We start from the raw sequence: 17,929 nt of genomic DNA, 5'->3' as shown, positions 1-17,929 counted from the left end.
TTTCCTTTAAGTTGCTTAATAGTACTTGGTTACGAGCCACCTGATAGTAAGAATTTATCTTTTGGTTTTGGGACAATATCCCAAATAAATCATTCACTTTGCTAAGAAGTATATTCTCTGTTGTCTTCTCATAATATTACTACTGATATCTGGATTTGGTCTGTCCTTGTTTTTTTAGTATTAGTTTCACAGAAACTCAATCTGACTGGTAGACTGACAATTTTATTCTTCAAGGTATACCTAGTCCTCCCATGAATTAAATGAGGCCAATTCATGATATGTCTGTATCATTATTTGCAGTTATCTATGCCAGAATCACCATATAACAATAGATCTCGTAGTGGCAGACAGAGTAACTTTCAATAGACTTATCTCCCTGTGGTTAACTCCAGATTTGCTGAAAAGTTTGGAAATTGGAATGAGACTATAGGAAACATCCTTTTAAGAATGAGAATCTGTCCATATCCTCTCTGTCTACTTTAATGTATTGGAGCAGGGAAAATAATCCTACTACCAAAATGCAGTATCTAGTGAAAAGAAGTCTACCAAGCAGATTATTTTTCATTCACTTCTATCTCTACCTATACTAACTGCTGCTAAGAAGTTTCTTTTTGCTTAAGCTTGATGATCTTGATAATTACTTTGTACTGAAAATTTAAATTGATTCAAGCTTTAGTCCAGTGCTGGGTTCTAGCATTCCTGGATTTGGCAACTTTAGTCACCTAAAACTGGAATTTTCCTTCTCTGTAATTTTAAAAGAGGTGGTAGCCAAAGTGACCACTGAGGCTCCTTACATTACCAGTCTTTCTGATCCTTTTCCTTCCTTATTTCATATATTTTGTTACAAAGTTGGTAAGCTCTATACTTTCCACTGACCTTTTTTCCAAGTCTTGTAAACAGGCTTAAGTACATGCTTCATTTGAAAAGGACTCCACTTATCCTTCTGTTTGTTCTAACTTCTGCTTGGTGTCTTTTCTTCCCCTTCTATTTAATATTCTTGAAAGAATAACTCTTTCTCAGTTCTCACTTTACTTTTCTATCAGTAATTTTATGGATCCACACCAATCAGGTTTTCGTCTGGGATACGCCACAGAAATCACTTTGGATCATAACATCAATGAATTCTTGATAGCCAAAGCAAACCAGCTATCATTAGTATTAGTCCTATTAGGTCTATCTACTGCTTTTGATCACGATTTTTTACTGTCACAATTGAGTTCCCTGGGTATTGCAGTTCCAGCATTTTAATGGTTTCAATCTTATTTATCTCACAGAACAGTTTAGAGGAATAATTCCATTTCTTGATCTTTCCCATTGTCAATAGGTGTTCCTCAGGACTCAGTACTGGTCTCTTGTTATTTTCTTTATGCATTCTCTAGGCTCTCAGCTGTTGTATTCCAAAATCTATTACTATGTATGCTTTCAGATTTATTCATCTATCCCAGTTATGGATGACATGATGTGGGCATCTCTTTCCAAATTCCTAGGCAGGATTTTGGAGTGAATGTGCTCTCACTGTCTTAAACCGAGCATGGATAAGGCAGAAATATATTGTATTCCACCCTGATCATCTTATTCCTTCTCTTGTTTCTGACTTTGAGTTTCATGGCTGCCAGTTACTGGCTTTAAAACTTCCCATGGAAAAAGTGCTGCTATTCATATTGTTCTGGCCCTTCTTTATATTGCCCCTACCTCTTCTATCACTAAATGTTACATTATATTGTGTCAATTTTTTGAAATACTACTGATGGCTCATGTAACCTGTGCACACGACCCAATTATTGAGCCAGGGTTATTTGGTTCTACTGTGTACTAGAATAGGTACATCACATTTAAGAGCTTTTTCTCTCCTAGCTCTGGTTCTTTCTAATAGACTCCCACCAGGATTATGCCTGGAACTGGATCACTTAAACTTTTAAAAAGCATTAAAAACATTTATTTTTCATGGGGCCCTGTGAAATTATTTTAAAATAAATTTTTATATGTTGCTTTGAATGTATAGAGGTTAATATTGTTGTATGTGTCATCAAATAATGAATTACTAGCATATATTTTAATTACTTTTATATTGTTTTATATATTAATGTGTATGGATCATAGAGCATAATGAAGTATGTATGCATATTATTGTTATGTCATGGGCATTTTAATTTAAAGGGTCCTTATTTTATATTAAAAGTTATTACTGATTGTAATATTATATCAATTGTTTTATTTGGAGCTGTATTGCACTTAATTATAAGTGCATAAAAAATAAAGCTACTATTACTGCTGCTAGGGTAGTATTATTCTTTTTTTAGATTTTTTATCCCACCTTTATTATTTTTTTATAAATAACTCAAGGCAGTGAGCATACCTAATACTCCTCCCTCCTCCTTTTTCCCCCAAACAAGAACCCTGTGAGGTGAGTTGGGCTGTGAGAGAGAGACTAGCCTAAAGACACCCAGCTGGCTTTCATGTCTAAGGCAGGACTAGAACTGACAGTCTCTTGGTTTCTAGCCTGGTGCCTTAACTGCTAGACCAAACTGGCTTACTACTATGAGTTCATCTAAGCTGATATGTGTGAGAAATCTTTAAAAATCTCTGTTACATGATGGATAAAATAAAATGCATTCAGAGACTTCCTTTCTTGCTATTAAAGATATGTATCAATATGGCACTGTTTGAAAGGGGGGAATTCTATTTATTGTTGCTATGCAGAAGTCTAGTGGTGGCGACAGCTCTCCTACCTGTATACTTTATATTGAAAATAATATAATTAAGGTATTTATTTTAAAAATACATCTATTGTGTTTTTAAAAATATGCATAATTAATTGTGTAGTAATCCATATCTGCGGAAACTCTTTCAGTATCCCCCAAAAGCATTTTAAAAAAATAGTGTTCTATTTTTTTCTGCATAATCTCCAGAGACAAAAATACACAATTTACTGAGATTTGCTAGGATCTTTGGAATAAATCAAGGATCTTAGGTCTGTGGTGCTTTGTACCCTTTGATTTCAATACTGTAATTGTACTTGGTAATTGTACTTACTGGCTTGTAATTGTACTTGGTAGCTGCTGACTTAAGTTATACTTGTTACACTTATAGCTTGTTGAATCCTTTCTTCTTTTACAGTGGTGGCATTGTTACTTTCCAATACATCTTTGTTAGAGCTCCTTGAGAAAGTTCTCCATTGCACCTGGATGGCGACCTCTTTCTCTGAGCCTGTCTTCTCCTCATCCATTGAATCACTTCTTTGTTCTGCTTGGCTTTTGACTGCTTCACTCTTGACTCAACAAAATATTTACAGTACAGAGGTTAGAAACACTGATAAATCTGTACAACCAATTATCTTTATAAGCACTCAATTCACTAATAGTCATTATCTATATTAAGTATTGTTAACTTCCCATTCTTGATATAGATAATGTAATTGGAAAAATAAACATTGGGTGTGGTATGCTTATGAACTGGCTGTGCAACTTGTTAATGTATGTATGAAGACTGCATCTGTGCCTGACAAATGGAAGAATGTGATTACTATTTCCTTATGCAGAGAGAAAGATTGCAAGTGTGTATGTGAATTAGTTTGTTAAATGTTCCTGGGAAGTTGTTCAGCAGCATTCTGACTGAAAATGTACAAGATATAATAGTGAACAAAATCTGGGATATGCAGTGTGGCTTTATGCCAGGCAGAAAGTGTGCAGGCTTGAGTTTGTTCTTCAGATAATTGAGAAATGTATGAATGTAAGTTTATTGCATGTTTTTAATTTAGAGAAAACATACAATAAAGTGAATAGGACTGAGTTATGAAATATTTTTCAGGAATCAGGAATTGAAGATTGGCTGCTGAATGCAGTAAGAGCATTATATAATAGAAGTATAGCACGTGTGAGAATAAATGGAATGCTTAGGTTATGGTTCAACATAGAGCAGGGAGTAAGATAAAGAAATGTGATGACCCCTTGATTGTTGCATTATGTACTGTGGGATAAATGTAGGTAACAGCTGCAAATTATACGTAGAGGTAGAAAACACAAAGCAAGTAATTGAATTTGTGTATCTTAGCAGAATGTTTACTAACTAGATGGGAAAATGGATGAAGACATCATTAGATGTGCAAATGTGTTCTTTTGTGCGGAATGAATGCTTCTTGATAGAAGTGAAAGTTATGTACTGTATACAGTGCTGCCCAATTTGTTAATATGCAAATGAGAGTTTGGTGTATCAGGAGAAACATAAAAATTAAATGCTGTAGGAATGAATTACTTAAAAAGTGTGTGTAATTAAAAAAAGAAATAATGTGTGCAGAAAGGATGAATGATGTGCACTGAATTTGGTGACAACTACAAACAATATAAATTGAGGTGCTTTGGTCACATAGAGAAAATAATTAAGCTGCAGGCCCCCTGGCAAAGTTCTTTTTGAGGGAGAAGACATTGAACAAAGAAAACACATCTGCTTTTGTGCGTCTATCTTTCTCCTCAGCCATTTCATTTGATTCCTTTCTGAAAGGTTCATCACATGATCTACTTGGATGTGGATAAGGTCTTCAATGCAGTTGCATTCAGAAAGAAGTGCATATTGTTCTTTGGTAGGTAACATCACAAAAAAATACATATGTGAACACAAAGTAATGTGCCTCCCAAAGACATTCTTAACAATAAAAATTAGAAGGTCTTGGGAGTTCTCCACTCAACATTATTATGGGTGTAATAATAACCAATATTTATCAATATTGCAATTTCCCATCCTCCTTCACACCCCATATGGATTTAACCCAATTACCTCATTTAGCTCCACTTCTTACATGTATTTACTATACTTTATTGTCATCAGCAGGATGATTTTTTTAATGTGTATATATTCAATAACAGTAAAAACCCAATAAGAAGAATTAAAACTTGAACAGAGAGCATAAATTCAAGTCCCTGCAGGTAGCTATTCTTTTGAACTGGATATTCTAATGTCTAATCATGGCTACACTATACTGTACTAAAATTCTGGTTTTTCTCAATCTTTATGGCAGCAATCATGTATATATTGAAAGTAATATAAATGGATAGAAATTAAGCAGGAAATGTCTTCTTCAGACAAATTGTCCATACTGTTCTTGTCATTATGGCTAGAGCTTCTGCAATGTTTTAGATGGACTTTCCTTGTTCACTGATCACTCTGAAACACGGTAGCAAATCATTTTTTCACAAAATAGATTGATAGAATAATCAGGCATACACACATACACACGCAGAGAGATACATAAACACGCTTATTCGAGGGCTAGAGACTACTACCTTTTAAAACTGAAAGCTAGGAATCTGGGCTAGTTAATGGGCTTTCTAATGAGATGACTAGGTACTGCACTGTCCTGGTGCATGGATTCTTCTGTATAACCAAGGATTTCTGAAGTGTATGATGGAGAGACTTATTTTATACTAATACATGGTTTTATATCCAGTCAGCATTCTTCAGTTTCTGAGAGCCTTCTTTAAGCAGAACCTCTGTTCCTCCTTTGTGAAGTTTACTGTCCAGTCTGCAGGTGAACAGGAAAAGGAATTGCCGTGGTCAAAAGAGAATGCTTCTTTGTATCCACTGGCTATGTGGCATGTACTGTCCTTGGTTGCCCGGTTACAAAACCTACTTGTCCAGGTAGAATTTACTGTTAATATAAAATTGAAATACTTATTGTAAGACTCACCAAAACTGATTTATTTCAAATGAATGGAGGAGTGTAAACACAGTCCAGTGCACTTTTTCTCACTTTTCTTGAACTATTTAATGATGTAGACACTACTACCACTACTATTACCAAAGACACTTATTCATAAAGATATAGATTCATTCTCAATGTTGTAAACTCTGCTATCTTCCCAGCTACTGTCTCCTGCATCTGCCCCCTATGTGTGAGAAGGATTTTGGAGTATTCTGCAGTACTCCTTGGGTACATGCCTTTCCCCCATCCCCTTGACCAAGCCAGCATTGATTCCAGTTGGCCAGTGGGGAAACACTAAAAGCATCAGCTAGCCAGCACTTACCCACTTCCTTGTTATTCCCTTGCTATGTTTTCTTTTCTGCATCACAGAAAACAGTTTTTAAAAGATCACCATGCAGTGGTATGGTAACCTCATCCCTCAGAACAGCCAAAAAGCAACAGAGGATTGGTGACATGCTATTACTTTAAGTTCATGAAGGTGGAGGAATCCCAGAAGCTGAGATGAGAAGGAAATTCCCACCTCTTTCCTGTCAAATGGAAAACTGCTTGGTGTAGTGCTACAGAAGAAGCACAGCAAATCTGCCCTTGCTGTATTTCCTCTGGAGTAGAAGCAGACCTGATATATTTCCAAAATTGTCTCTGCATGTAAAGACTATTGGACAGTCCATGGTACTGTGGAGATGCAGGCAAGTCCCTTTCCTTGTGAAGGGCTTCCTAAATGCTAGAAATTTTCAAATGTTTTATGTCCCATAGCTTTCTTATAACTTAATATGACTCTTAAGACAACTTTAAGATTATGAACAATATTTTTTATTCTTTCAACTGGGTGATTAAAAAAGGAGAAGCCATTTCCACTTCTGTTATAATTTCAGGCATACCTTTTAGCTGAATTTGATAATAAACAGTATTCTCACTTTTATGTTTACAGAAGGACATTTTGTTATCACAGACTGTTATTGGATGCCTTGAAGTATTGTTAGGATATCTGCACATGAAAAATCAGAGCACCGGTACAGCTTTCAATATCTTTCTCTGTATATTCTTTATTAGTGGTAAATACTTTACATTGGCTTTATTATTTTGCTTTGCCTAGATTGCTTGCAGTCATTGGCATTATATCACTAAAGTAGATATAAATCTAATGGTATAAAATATCTTGTTATGGAAATGGAGGTTTTATTTCAGATATTTAATGGTTGCCAAGAAAATGTGTAAAAACAGGCAATTGCACCAGTTTATAACTCATTATCAAATGAAAGCAAGGCAGAGGATGTCAAAAAAGGGTTATTTAGTAAACTGTGCTATATTGATTGATTGATTGATTGATTGAATTTATATGCCACCCATCTCCCTCAGAGGGTGACTCTGGGTGGCTCACAATTAAAATCAAAAATCAAAAACAGTAAAAAATACAAATATCCACATTAAATTAGCTAAAAAAATCATACTATATAAAAAGCATATATACATAAAAAGACTATAAAATTCAAGTGGGGGGGCAGAATCAATTACCCCATGAGCCAGTTCCAACAATGCGAGTCCCCAACAGGCCCCCAGGCCATCTGGCATAGCCAAGATTTCACTCTCTTCCTGAAAGCCATGAGAGTGGGGGCACGGCACCTCAGGTGGTAAGTTGTTCCACAGAGCGCGATCCATGGCAGAAAAGACCCTCTTCCTAAACCCCGCTAGTCGAAATTCCTTGACTGGTGGGGTCTGCAACATGCCCCTTCTGCCAGACCAAGTGGGGTGGACTGATATAAGGGGGCAAGACAGCTCAGATAATCTGGTCCTGTGCCATGAAAGGCTTTAAAGGTAATAACCAGCACCTTGAATTGGACCCGGAAGCAAACTGGCAACCAATGCAGCTCGTGTTACAGAGGTGTTATACGTGCCCCCCGGGGGCATTCAGAACTGTCCACGCCACGGCATTTTGTGCCAGCTGTAGCTTCTGGATACTCTTCAAGGGTAGCCCCATGTAGAGCACATTGCAGTAATCCAATCAGGAGGTGACCAGGGCATGAGTGACTGTGCAGAGAGCCTCCCGATCCAAGAAGGGGCATAACTGATGCACAACACGAAGTTGCACAAAGACCCTCCTAGCCACGACTGCCATCTGCTCTTCGAACAGGAGTCTTGAGTCTAGGAGGACCCCCAGATTACACACCGGGTCTGTCTGGGGTAATGCAACCCCGTCAAGAACCAAAGATGATAAACTCCTAGATCTTAAGGCTCCCCGAACCCACAGCCACTCCATCTTACCAGGGTTCATTTGAAGCCTGTTGTTGTTGTTATTATTGTTATTATTTAAATTTCTCTCCGCCCATCTCCCCTCAATGGGGGACTCTGGGCGGCTTACACACAGCATTAAAACAATAAATATATATAAATACATAAAACATAAAAAAATTATACAAAACATTATCAAAAAAGAAGATGATGATGGTTCTGGGGCTGAAGACAGCAAGCCTCTATGGGGCTAGCCATCCCCACACCTGATGTATTCCCTCCCCACCCCAGGCCAAGTGGCAGAATCAGGTCTTCAAAGCCCTCCAGAAGGCCAGGAGTGAGGGGACCAATCTCACCTCTGGGGTCAGAATATTCCAAAGAGCAGGGGCTACAGCAGAGAAGGCCCACCTTCTGGACCCCGCTAATCAGAGTTCTTTTATTGAGGGAGTCCGAAGCATGCCCTCTCTGTGTGATCGGGTGGGACAGGTTGAAGTCATGGGGAAGAGGCAGTTCCTTAGGTAACCTGGTCCCATGCCATGTAGGGCTTTAAAGGTGATAACCAACACCTTCAATTGGACCTGGAAGCAAACTGGTACCCAATGCAGCTCGTGGAACAATGGCGTTATGTGGGCCCTTCTTGGGGCTCCCAAAATAGCCTGCGTGGCTGCATTCTGGACCAGCTGTAGCTTCTAGATGCTCTTCAAGGGTAACCCCATGTAGAGCGCATTGCAGTAGTCTATATGGGAGATAAGGGCATGAGTGACTGTTTGAAGGGCATCCCAATCCAGGAAAGGGTGTAACTGATGCACAACCCAAGGCCCTCCTTGCCACAGCTGCCACCTGCTCTTCGAGCAGGAGCTGTGAGTCTAGGAGGACCCCCAGATTACGCACTGGGTCTGTCTGAGGCAGTGCTACCCCATCCGGCACCAAAGATGACAAAGTCCCGGATACAGAGGCGCCATTAACCCACAGCCACTCAGTCTTACCAGGGCTCAGCTGAAGCCTGTTGTTCCCCATCCAGGCCCCTACAGCCTCCAGGCACTGCGAAAGGGTAGCCACAGCATCACTAAGGTCACCTGGGATGGAGATATATAGTTGAGTATCATCAGCATACTGATGATACCTCATCCCATGGTGCCAGATGATCTCACCCAACGGTTTCATGTAGATGTTAAATAGGAGTGGTGAGAGCACCGAACCCTGAGGGACCTCACAAAGTAGAGGCCACAGGTTGGACCTCTCGCTCTCTATCAACACCGATTGGGATTGGCCTTGGAGATAGGAGCTGAACCAACACAGAACTGTGCCTCCCACCCCCACCACCTGCAGCCAACCCAAAAGGATACTATGGTCGAGCCGCCAAGAGTTCAAGAAGAGCAAGAATGGACGCACTACCCCTATCCCGCTGTCATCAGAGATCATCTAAAAGTGCAACCAATGCTGTTTCTGTCCCATAACTGGGCCTGAAACCTGACTGATAGGAGTCCAGATAATCCATTTCCTCCAGGATCCTCTGAAGCTGTCACACGACCACCTTTTCTACTACCTTTCCTAAAAAATCATTTATCCTATAGATAAATGACAGCCAATATCCTAAGGTTATCTGTGATAAATTCCCTAAAAAAGCCTTCTGTAACTTGGTGCTGTCCATATGTGTGAAACCAGGATACTTTCTGAACAAGTGATTTATAACCTCTTCTAAAGTTATCCAACCATCATTGTACCAAAATAACAATAATGTGGAGAAGCTTTATATCAATTCAGTTATGGCTGGGTGATGCTGTGAAGATGATATAAGTCGCTAGTGCAGAAACGAGTGCACACCATCCTAATTCCCATACTGATCATGTTATCTAGGGTTTACTGGGGTTTTTGTCTGTTGGGAAATGAACTGGTTAGAGAAAATTTTCACAGAAAATGTAAAAGACCATGGGTAGGGTAAGGACAGCTTTGAGAGGGGAATCAATTTAAATGAATTTTTAAAAATAGAATGTGAAGTTTATAATATATTTTCCAGTGAGATAAAAGCAGAATAAGCTCTACTGAACCATGTTTTATATTTTACATATGGCAGAAAATGATATCTTAATAATCTAATTTCATTACTGAATAATATAGCAACTTTCCTAGATTTTATATTATCTGGATATATCTTTTCTTCTACTACTATTTTGGTTTTGAATGAATTAAACAGTTTAAATTGTAGGCAGTAATAAAGAGTATTTTTGTGAGAGAAATTACATTTTACTTCCATTGTTTTTTCTTTGTTGAGTATTAATTTTTAAAATCTTGTTTGATGACATAAACAAAGACTTAACTCTGTACACTATGAATAATATATTTAATTTGGGGTTCCTTTCTTAGATTGCTTTCTAAGCTATTTGTGGTAAATTTCTCCACTTCTAGCATGCCATATTGCCTCGCACCCATGGAATAAATTTCTCTTGATCACACTTTTAGATGGTAATGAGAATTCCTTTCTTAACTCAGAAATTCTTAGACTAATTGGCTTGGTGAGTATAGCGGCTATAAACCATTAATTCCTATTGTGTCATTGCACTATACTGTGACTGTTTCAACACTAGTGATTTCTAGTATCATTTAGTCATCACTGGCAAAATATGATGAATGAAAACACCATGTATAACACAGTGATGATCAGGTTATTCTGTAAATCAACAGCTTGGGAGAGCCTTAAATATGCAGATGTTATATCATTTTTGTTAAGTATAAGCAATATACAGGCAATATAACCTTACTGTATTTCTTTAATCGAAAGAAAGAAACTCTTAAATGCAGCCACAGTAATTCTGATTTTGATCAGAGCAGGTGCATTGGGGAGGAGACACTCCATTTTTTGATTGAAATCTCTAACAAGCCCCTCTATTATTATTTCTGTTTTTCTTTAGCAAAGCTAATAGCAGCTTTGTGTCATTGACACATTTGTTAAATAAGGTTAATGGGCTTAATATACAATGATAAACCAGAAAATATGGTTTATAAATAACAGTAGCTAGTTCACAAAGACGCTGAGCCAATATCAAACAAACTGCATAATAATTTAGCATAATATGTGAGCATACGCCCTGTGCATGTGTATGATTTTGTTCAGAGGAATGTAGTACATATATGGACGAAAGGGTTACATTCCTAGTGCTTCAGTTTAATCTGACTACCATGGCTGCTTTTCAGTAAAACAAAACAAACAACAAAGATTAAAACTATTTGGGAAATCTGTTCATTCATATTCATATTCATATTCATCAGTTTCATCTGTTTAGATGTTCGACATAAAAAAAAAAATCCTTCTTTGGGCTCATGAACATCCTAACTGCCCCATCATGAGGATTGCCACTGACCATTTTGTCCTCATCATGCCACCAGCGTTCATGCAGGCAATCTTCAACTGTCTTTTCTTACTCTATGTGAAAAATTGTGTTTCCTGATTTCCAAGCAGTGCTATGTGGTCTATCTGCTGCACTTCATTTTTGTAGGTAAACGCCTCCACTCCAATTGGCTACTTTGTGCAGTGGCAGGAATGCCCCCTCTGCTCTGTCACTGGTTGCTGCCCTACATGGCCATTTTGTCTGGGCTGCTGGAATGCCTACCCTCTTCTGAAGAGACCTTCCCGAAGTGAATCAGTTAAAGGGTTAAGGTGAAAGGATGGGCTTTTTCTTTTTTAATAGGTTCGCTGGTGAACCAGTGAAAGGTGGATTAAAAAAACAAGACAAAAAGAGTTTTGCTAGTTTCTTCTTTTAGCTCAAGCGACAGGAAGAAAGATTAAACTGTTTTTTCCCCAGCAATCTAATGGTGGATGCAATGGATGGAAGGTGTCAAGTATGAGAGGAAATGTGGAGTCCTTGGTGCTCTCTGAGCTTGGTTGCTTGCTTGCAGACGTTTCATTGCCCAGCTAGGTAACATCAGTGCTAGTGAGTGTGGGGTTTTCTCCCTGTTTACATACAGTAGCTTGACCTGCTAGTGTGGGTGTGGGTGTGGTTTTCTCCTTGGTAGTTCCTTGATTGGGGTACTGCTTTCTGTTTGATTGTTTGCCTGGTGTTAATCCCTGCTTACAGTATCTTGGGTACTGGCTGCTGGAAGTGATGCGCTCTGGTTTTTTTGTTTCCTTCTTAGCTATTTTATTGCCTCTTTTGAATGGTGTGTAAATGTAGTTTATGTGTCTGTTGATGGCTGCTTTGTCGGAATGCCAAGCTTCCAGGAATTCCTTAGTGATTTTGGATTTGGCTTGGTCTAATGTGTTCAGTTTCCCAGCTGAAATTATGGTGGTATCTGTCCATGTGTTGTGAGATTAAGAAGTTTTCATCGTGTCTTCTGAAGCCAGCATATGGGGACTCATATAAAAGAACTATCAATAGAAATATGTCATCAAAAAAGGAAAGCAATTGGTTCTTAGTTTCCTGACATGGGTAGGAGGGGTAAAGAAGGAAGCCCAAAATCAACAGCTATAATAACTGTTCTCTGGACAGAACACCTGGCCAGCAACATCACCAAAGCTGAAGAACAGATTGAAATCTGGACAGCAATTTCTTAAGCCAGCTTCATTTATCTGGGGAGATAAGCAGCGTAAAGCTGCCATGTGCCCTTTGACTGATAAATCTTCCCCTCCCTGTTTGTTAGACTTATTGCATAATCCTGTGCCTATCTGCTTAGAAGTACCACATACTCCAAAATTTCAAATGAAAACACTTCTGTATTTGATAGCTATACAATCAAGCTATGCGAAGTTTGGAAATTCTAAAATATTTCAAAACTATCATTAAATTGAAAAAAAAAATTAATTTGGCTCACTTGCTACAACTGAGGCAAGATTTATCAAAATTTTTAAAATGTAATAATTTCTAACATTCACTATTGGGTATTGTTTAAGAGTCTGTTTCAGTAAAGCTTGTGGCAGCTAATGGCTGTGTTTTTGCTAAATAACAGAAATAATTTAGATCCACTAAAACTAAAATACAATTTTTTTTAAGTTTATGAAATATCAGGACATCAGGACTATTTCTGAAAGTGAAATTAGCCATATCCTTGAAGAAGCAGCTCGTGCCAACTTGCTAGAACTTCCTACTGACACAATCAATGCTCTTCGCTTGTTTCTTCTTCAGGTAAGGATTCTGAAAATGATGGAGATAGAAAATAACTTAAAGTGAAGTTAAACAACTGGCTGTTCTTCCCACTTCTGCACTTTCTTGTTGTCAGATTGGTTTCTGTACGGGCAACTACTAAAGGGATTTATTTCACCTTAGATGTAGTGTGGCCTGCTTATCTGAGTCTCTTTTGGCTTTTACTTTCAATGAAATAATTACTATTTGTGTTTTTCATAATTCTATTGTAAATATGATCTGTTTTCCACTTACATTTATTTTATGTATTTAATATCTAATTTGTGAGATAGTCTATTGAGGGAAGAATGAATGGTTACTTACCATTCCTCATAATCTATCACAGATAAATACAGGAAATCATAAATTAGAATAAGAACATACCTGCATGGCAATTCTGAAATGAATCACTTGATTCTGGGTGCAGATGCCATGAAGGTATGTTCTGCTTCCAGTATCAGTACAGAAAATGAAAAAGAGTAGAATTGTTTTAAGGTTTTATTTCAGGAACAAAAATGTGTAGAGTAGGCACTGAATTCATTTAAGTACATTTTATACTATTCTAGATCTATTAATACAATAAGCATAGACGTTACTTGTATTATGCATGTCCTCTTTAGCTCTTATTTTTATATGCCTTTGGGATCATCGTTAAAATTTGGTATAAACTGGCTGATTTCAAAGGAAGGAAAACATGCTGTGTCTTTTTATGCATAGGCAAGTCACATGGAACATTGCTATATGGCCAAACCTTGGAATCTTCTTGCAATTATAGATGTTGTAGAAGGAGAGCCATGTTAGTCTATAGTGGCAAAAAATCAGGAGACTGGTAGCACTTTTTCTGACTAATAAATGTTATTAGAAGATGTAAGCTTTTATGAGTTGAAACTCACTTTATCAGATGTGTCAGCTGCAGCTCACAAAAGCTTATGCCTTTCAATAACATTTGCTAGTTGGAAAAAGTGCTGCAAGACTTTCTGATTTATTGCAATTGTAGTAATTGGAGGAAGTAAAACAATGAAGGAAGGAACAAGTCTGTAAATTCTGTAATTTCTCTTCTTTTTATGTCAGCTTCAAAATGTAAAGAATCAAGTGGATTCAAGCAAAAAAGCTGTAATCCAAACTTTGTTGGAGAACCTCCCACCCATAAGCAGGCATCAGTGGACCCATCAAGGCATAGTGTATCTTTTTTGGAGGATGCGTATGGAGATATTAGAGTGAAATACAGTCTGTCTCGTAGCTAAGCCTGAAGCCTTGCAGTTTTGTTCCTAATCCACCAGGAGGAGAGTTTCACTATTTTGAACATTCTTTGTGCTTTTGACTTCTTTATCACTTGAAGATATGATGTAAAATATCAGCATTAGATATAAATGAAAATACTTATGTACAGTATTGGATATAAAGTAGCATTTTGCTTATCTATATGCACAGAGTGGTAAAGATAGGATCCAATTTTAATTTTCTTTCCCTGCTGAAAACTGTATTGGCTTTCAGTAGTAACCTAACAGAGCAAAACCATTCTGTTGACAGGAAAAAAATGAGGAGTGAATATCAGTTTCTGATTTGTCATGCCTATCCTTTAGTACTTTCCACTGTAACAAGGTGAAACAGAAGGATCTGTATATTCTAAATAAGTAATTTAGAATACACAGATCCTTCTGTCCTAAATTCATACTATTAATTTGGGAGAACATTATTTTGAAAAAAAAAAGAGTAACAGTGATAGTCCTTGATATTTCCATGTGCCACTTTTAGTATTAGAGATAGATTATAATCAAACCAGGGATCATTTTAGTAATTAATAATAATCATTTTTTCTCAACAGTGCTTTTAAGTGTTTGTATAATAGTTTCCTTTTGAGGCAAAAAGAGAGAACTTACTTGACAGAAGAAATAGGAGTAATCTGATCAGATAATAGGCATTCATTCCTAAGAATGATGTCAAAATGACAAAATATGTGTTATGACACATGTTTTGTCACTTTCCCCCACTTGTCTCTGCTGTAGCTGCCTGTGAGGGAGATGCAGCCTGAGGCTCCTTAGTTAAGCCTGTAACATTTATTCAAGTAGTTCTGAGTAAACTTACATAGAAATGTATTTTAAAGGAACAGAACTCAGGCATCAAAGTAGATTTAGAAATTGACAAAGCTTCCAGATTGTTTGATAAAAAATGTATATATTTTCTCAGTAATGTATAATTCTTCCAACTGTTTTGTTGTTGTTCTTAAATTTGACTTCAGATGTCTTGGGGATGTGGCAATATCTCTCTCACACGTTACAGACTGAAATGAGAAAAGAAAAATTAACAAACACAATATTATAAAAAGATAAACCACCTTGCATTTAATTCTTCTTAGCAGCTAATAGACATACAGAAAGAATAATACAAATAGTTAGAATCTTTCCCTGGATAGATTTAAAAATTTGCCTAGAAGTTGAAATATAAATTCATAAATGAAAAAAGTTAAAATGTGTTTTCCATTCTTTTGGAAATGGCATAAATAAAAATTTGCACTTCATTTCAAGGCTATTTTCTATGTTGTTGTTAAGAATTTGGAGGCAGTACAGTATTGTCTAATTCTCTTAAGTGCTTGATCTCAGTAAACAAAGTGTTGCATAGCTTTCATACTCAAATATTGTGATTCTTTTTGGTTAATATAGGAGTACTGTGTTTTTTATAGCTAAGCAATCACTTGTAGTTCAAGGACTTTAACAAGGAAAGAGGTTTATAAAAGACTAGTAAACTGAAAACAAGGAGTAAGAATAAACTTGTACAGTATGAAGGAAAGAAATGATCTGTATAAGGTATTAACTTTTTGTTTTAGATTTTTTATCCTGCCTTTATTATTTTTATAAATAACTCAAGGTGGTGAACATACTTAATATTCCTTCCTCCTCCCATTTCCCCCACAACAACCCTGTGAGGTGAGTTGGGCTGAGAGAGAGTGACTGGCCCAAAGTCACCCAGCAGCTTTCATGCCTAAGGTGGGACTAGAACTCTCATTCTCCTGGTTTCTAGCCTGGATGGAAAGATGGAAAGAGGATAAAGTTAATAGCTGGAAGGGCAACAAAAGTCTGTGAGGGAAAAAAGATCAATACCAGGGCTGTGCATGCTTTGAACATGGTTTTGAAGAAGTGCTTTGGACCTTGAATGAGGATCTGTGCATGCATACCACTACTTTAAGGACTCTGCTCCTAAAGTTTATGTGATTCTTAAAGCATCAGAGTCTTTTATTTTCAGGTGTCATGGAAGCCTGAAAAAACAGACTTCTTTAATGAATAGCAGTGAGGTCAAAAGCTTCCAAATAATTTTCAAAGCATGCACAGTCCTAGTAAATATTCCCCCTGCATTGAACTCAGCTCTTAGTACTACATGATCATGCAGTTTTTTTGGCAATACAGAAGTGGTTTTCCATTGCCTTCCAGTTTTTTTTTTTTTAATTCACAGTCTAGCCTAAAGCTCAGGGATTTCCCAGGATCTCTAAGTATTGACCAGGTCTATCCCAGCTTAATGTTTTTTGAATTAAGTCCAAGTTGTCTAAGGTGCTGTCATCTACTGGGGTTCATGAAGAAAAGAAGACATTAACTAAAATGCTGGCAGTAACTACTGTATAAAGAAGAAAGAATACATTCCAGTTCTAACACTAAATGAAAATGGCAGATTCTGACAAGAGCATGTAAAAATTAAAGTATTTAAAAAGAATAAAAAAGTATTCTTGGATTCAAAACCTGAGAACCTTATGAAGAAAAAAGTGGAGACAATAAAGAGGATAAAATATTTTGAGAAAATGGGAATGCATTTATACTGGGACATGTACCCTAAAAATTAAAGCTTTATCATGACAGACAAAATAATTGATTTGGGTCACTATATACAGGAATATGCCTAATTGCTGATACAGGGTTGCTCATAACAGGGCTATCAATCAGTTAAAAAAAATGCTATCTCTTGTGAGCACTGTTGTTTATGTACCCACAGCAACCTGATTCACACTCAAGGAAATATAATGGGAGGAGAGGGGGAAACATTAAATTCCAAAAAGCTCAATCAAGAGATATTGTTTAATGGCTATGGAATTCTGACTGAAAGGTGATGAGTCAAGAAATGGCATGGGAGGAATCTTCAACAACAGCTCTCTACAGACTGCTTTAAATGCTGGCCTATTTGTCTTTAATCACGTTCATTCTCATAAGAGTCTGCAACAAACTGTGATACCTAGCCAGGTAACAAAACGTTTGCAAGAAAATAACGAAGCTCAGAGAACCCCAAGGACTCCAAACTGATTATGTCTGAATTATGACACACAGATGGCAGTTTCTAGGATAGAAACTCCATCCTTATGAACTTGTGGCTTGATGTCTGATGCAAACATGTAAGCTGCATAGTTTGCATCCCGATGCATGTTTTAGCACTTGTCCTCTCTGGACACCCATGATTCTCAACTTCCTGGCTGCAGTGATATGCAAAACCTAAAGTAACCTCAACAAATGAATAACTCTATCCTTAACTCAAGCTCAAATTATTAGTGTTGAAACTGATTATAGTTAAGTCTGAAGTCCCCCTTTTTTTAACAAGAAGCGTAATTTTTGCATATAAGATAAATGCTGATTACATTATGCCATTTGATCTAAACTTCTGTTATGCAGATCAAATGCTCAGCCTCTAAGACGAAAAAAATTAAAATATAGGTATAATAGGATGAGTCATCTATATATCTAGTCCAGTAGTTTTTGAAAGTTGTTCAGCCATTTTCCAAAGACCAATGGATACATTTGTGAGATGAAAAAAAAGTACATTTTCCGGTAACTAATGACTACCATTTTATTACTGAGAAAATATGATTAGCCTGGGAATAATGGCTGCCATTTTCTTTTAGGTACCTATAATAACTGCA

At 37.1% G+C, this 17,929-nt stretch overlaps 1 protein-coding gene across 1 annotated transcript in view; it reads left to right on the top strand.

The window, feature by feature from the left end:
* MEI1 (meiotic double-stranded break formation protein 1) overlaps positions 1–15,392 on the top strand; it is a 43,891-nt gene extending 28,499 nt beyond the window's left edge. The window contains exons 19-26 of the mRNA XM_088140987.1: positions 3,118–3,299; positions 4,498–4,576; positions 5,441–5,631; positions 6,624–6,705; positions 10,328–10,434; positions 12,907–13,038; positions 14,107–14,216; positions 15,275–15,392. Of these exons, the coding sequence (XP_087997113.1) occupies positions 3,118–3,299; positions 4,498–4,576; positions 5,441–5,631; positions 6,624–6,705; positions 10,328–10,434; positions 12,907–13,038; positions 14,107–14,216; positions 15,275–15,320 (929 nt within the window). The 3' untranslated portion in view covers positions 15,321–15,392. The remainder of the gene's footprint in view (positions 1–3,117; positions 3,300–4,497; positions 4,577–5,440; positions 5,632–6,623; positions 6,706–10,327; positions 10,435–12,906; positions 13,039–14,106; positions 14,217–15,274) is intronic.
* The last annotated feature ends 2,537 nt before the right edge of the window (positions 15,393–17,929 follow it).

Source organism: Python bivittatus, unplaced genomic scaffold, assembly GCF_059951505.1.
Source record: "Python bivittatus isolate LINGU-HERP-01145 unplaced genomic scaffold, Pbiv_v1 ctg000330_np1212, whole genome shotgun sequence".
Classification (NCBI taxonomy): Eukaryota; Metazoa; Chordata; class Lepidosauria; order Squamata; family Pythonidae; genus Python; species Python bivittatus.
This window is presented reverse-complemented; position numbering and strand designations above follow the sequence as displayed.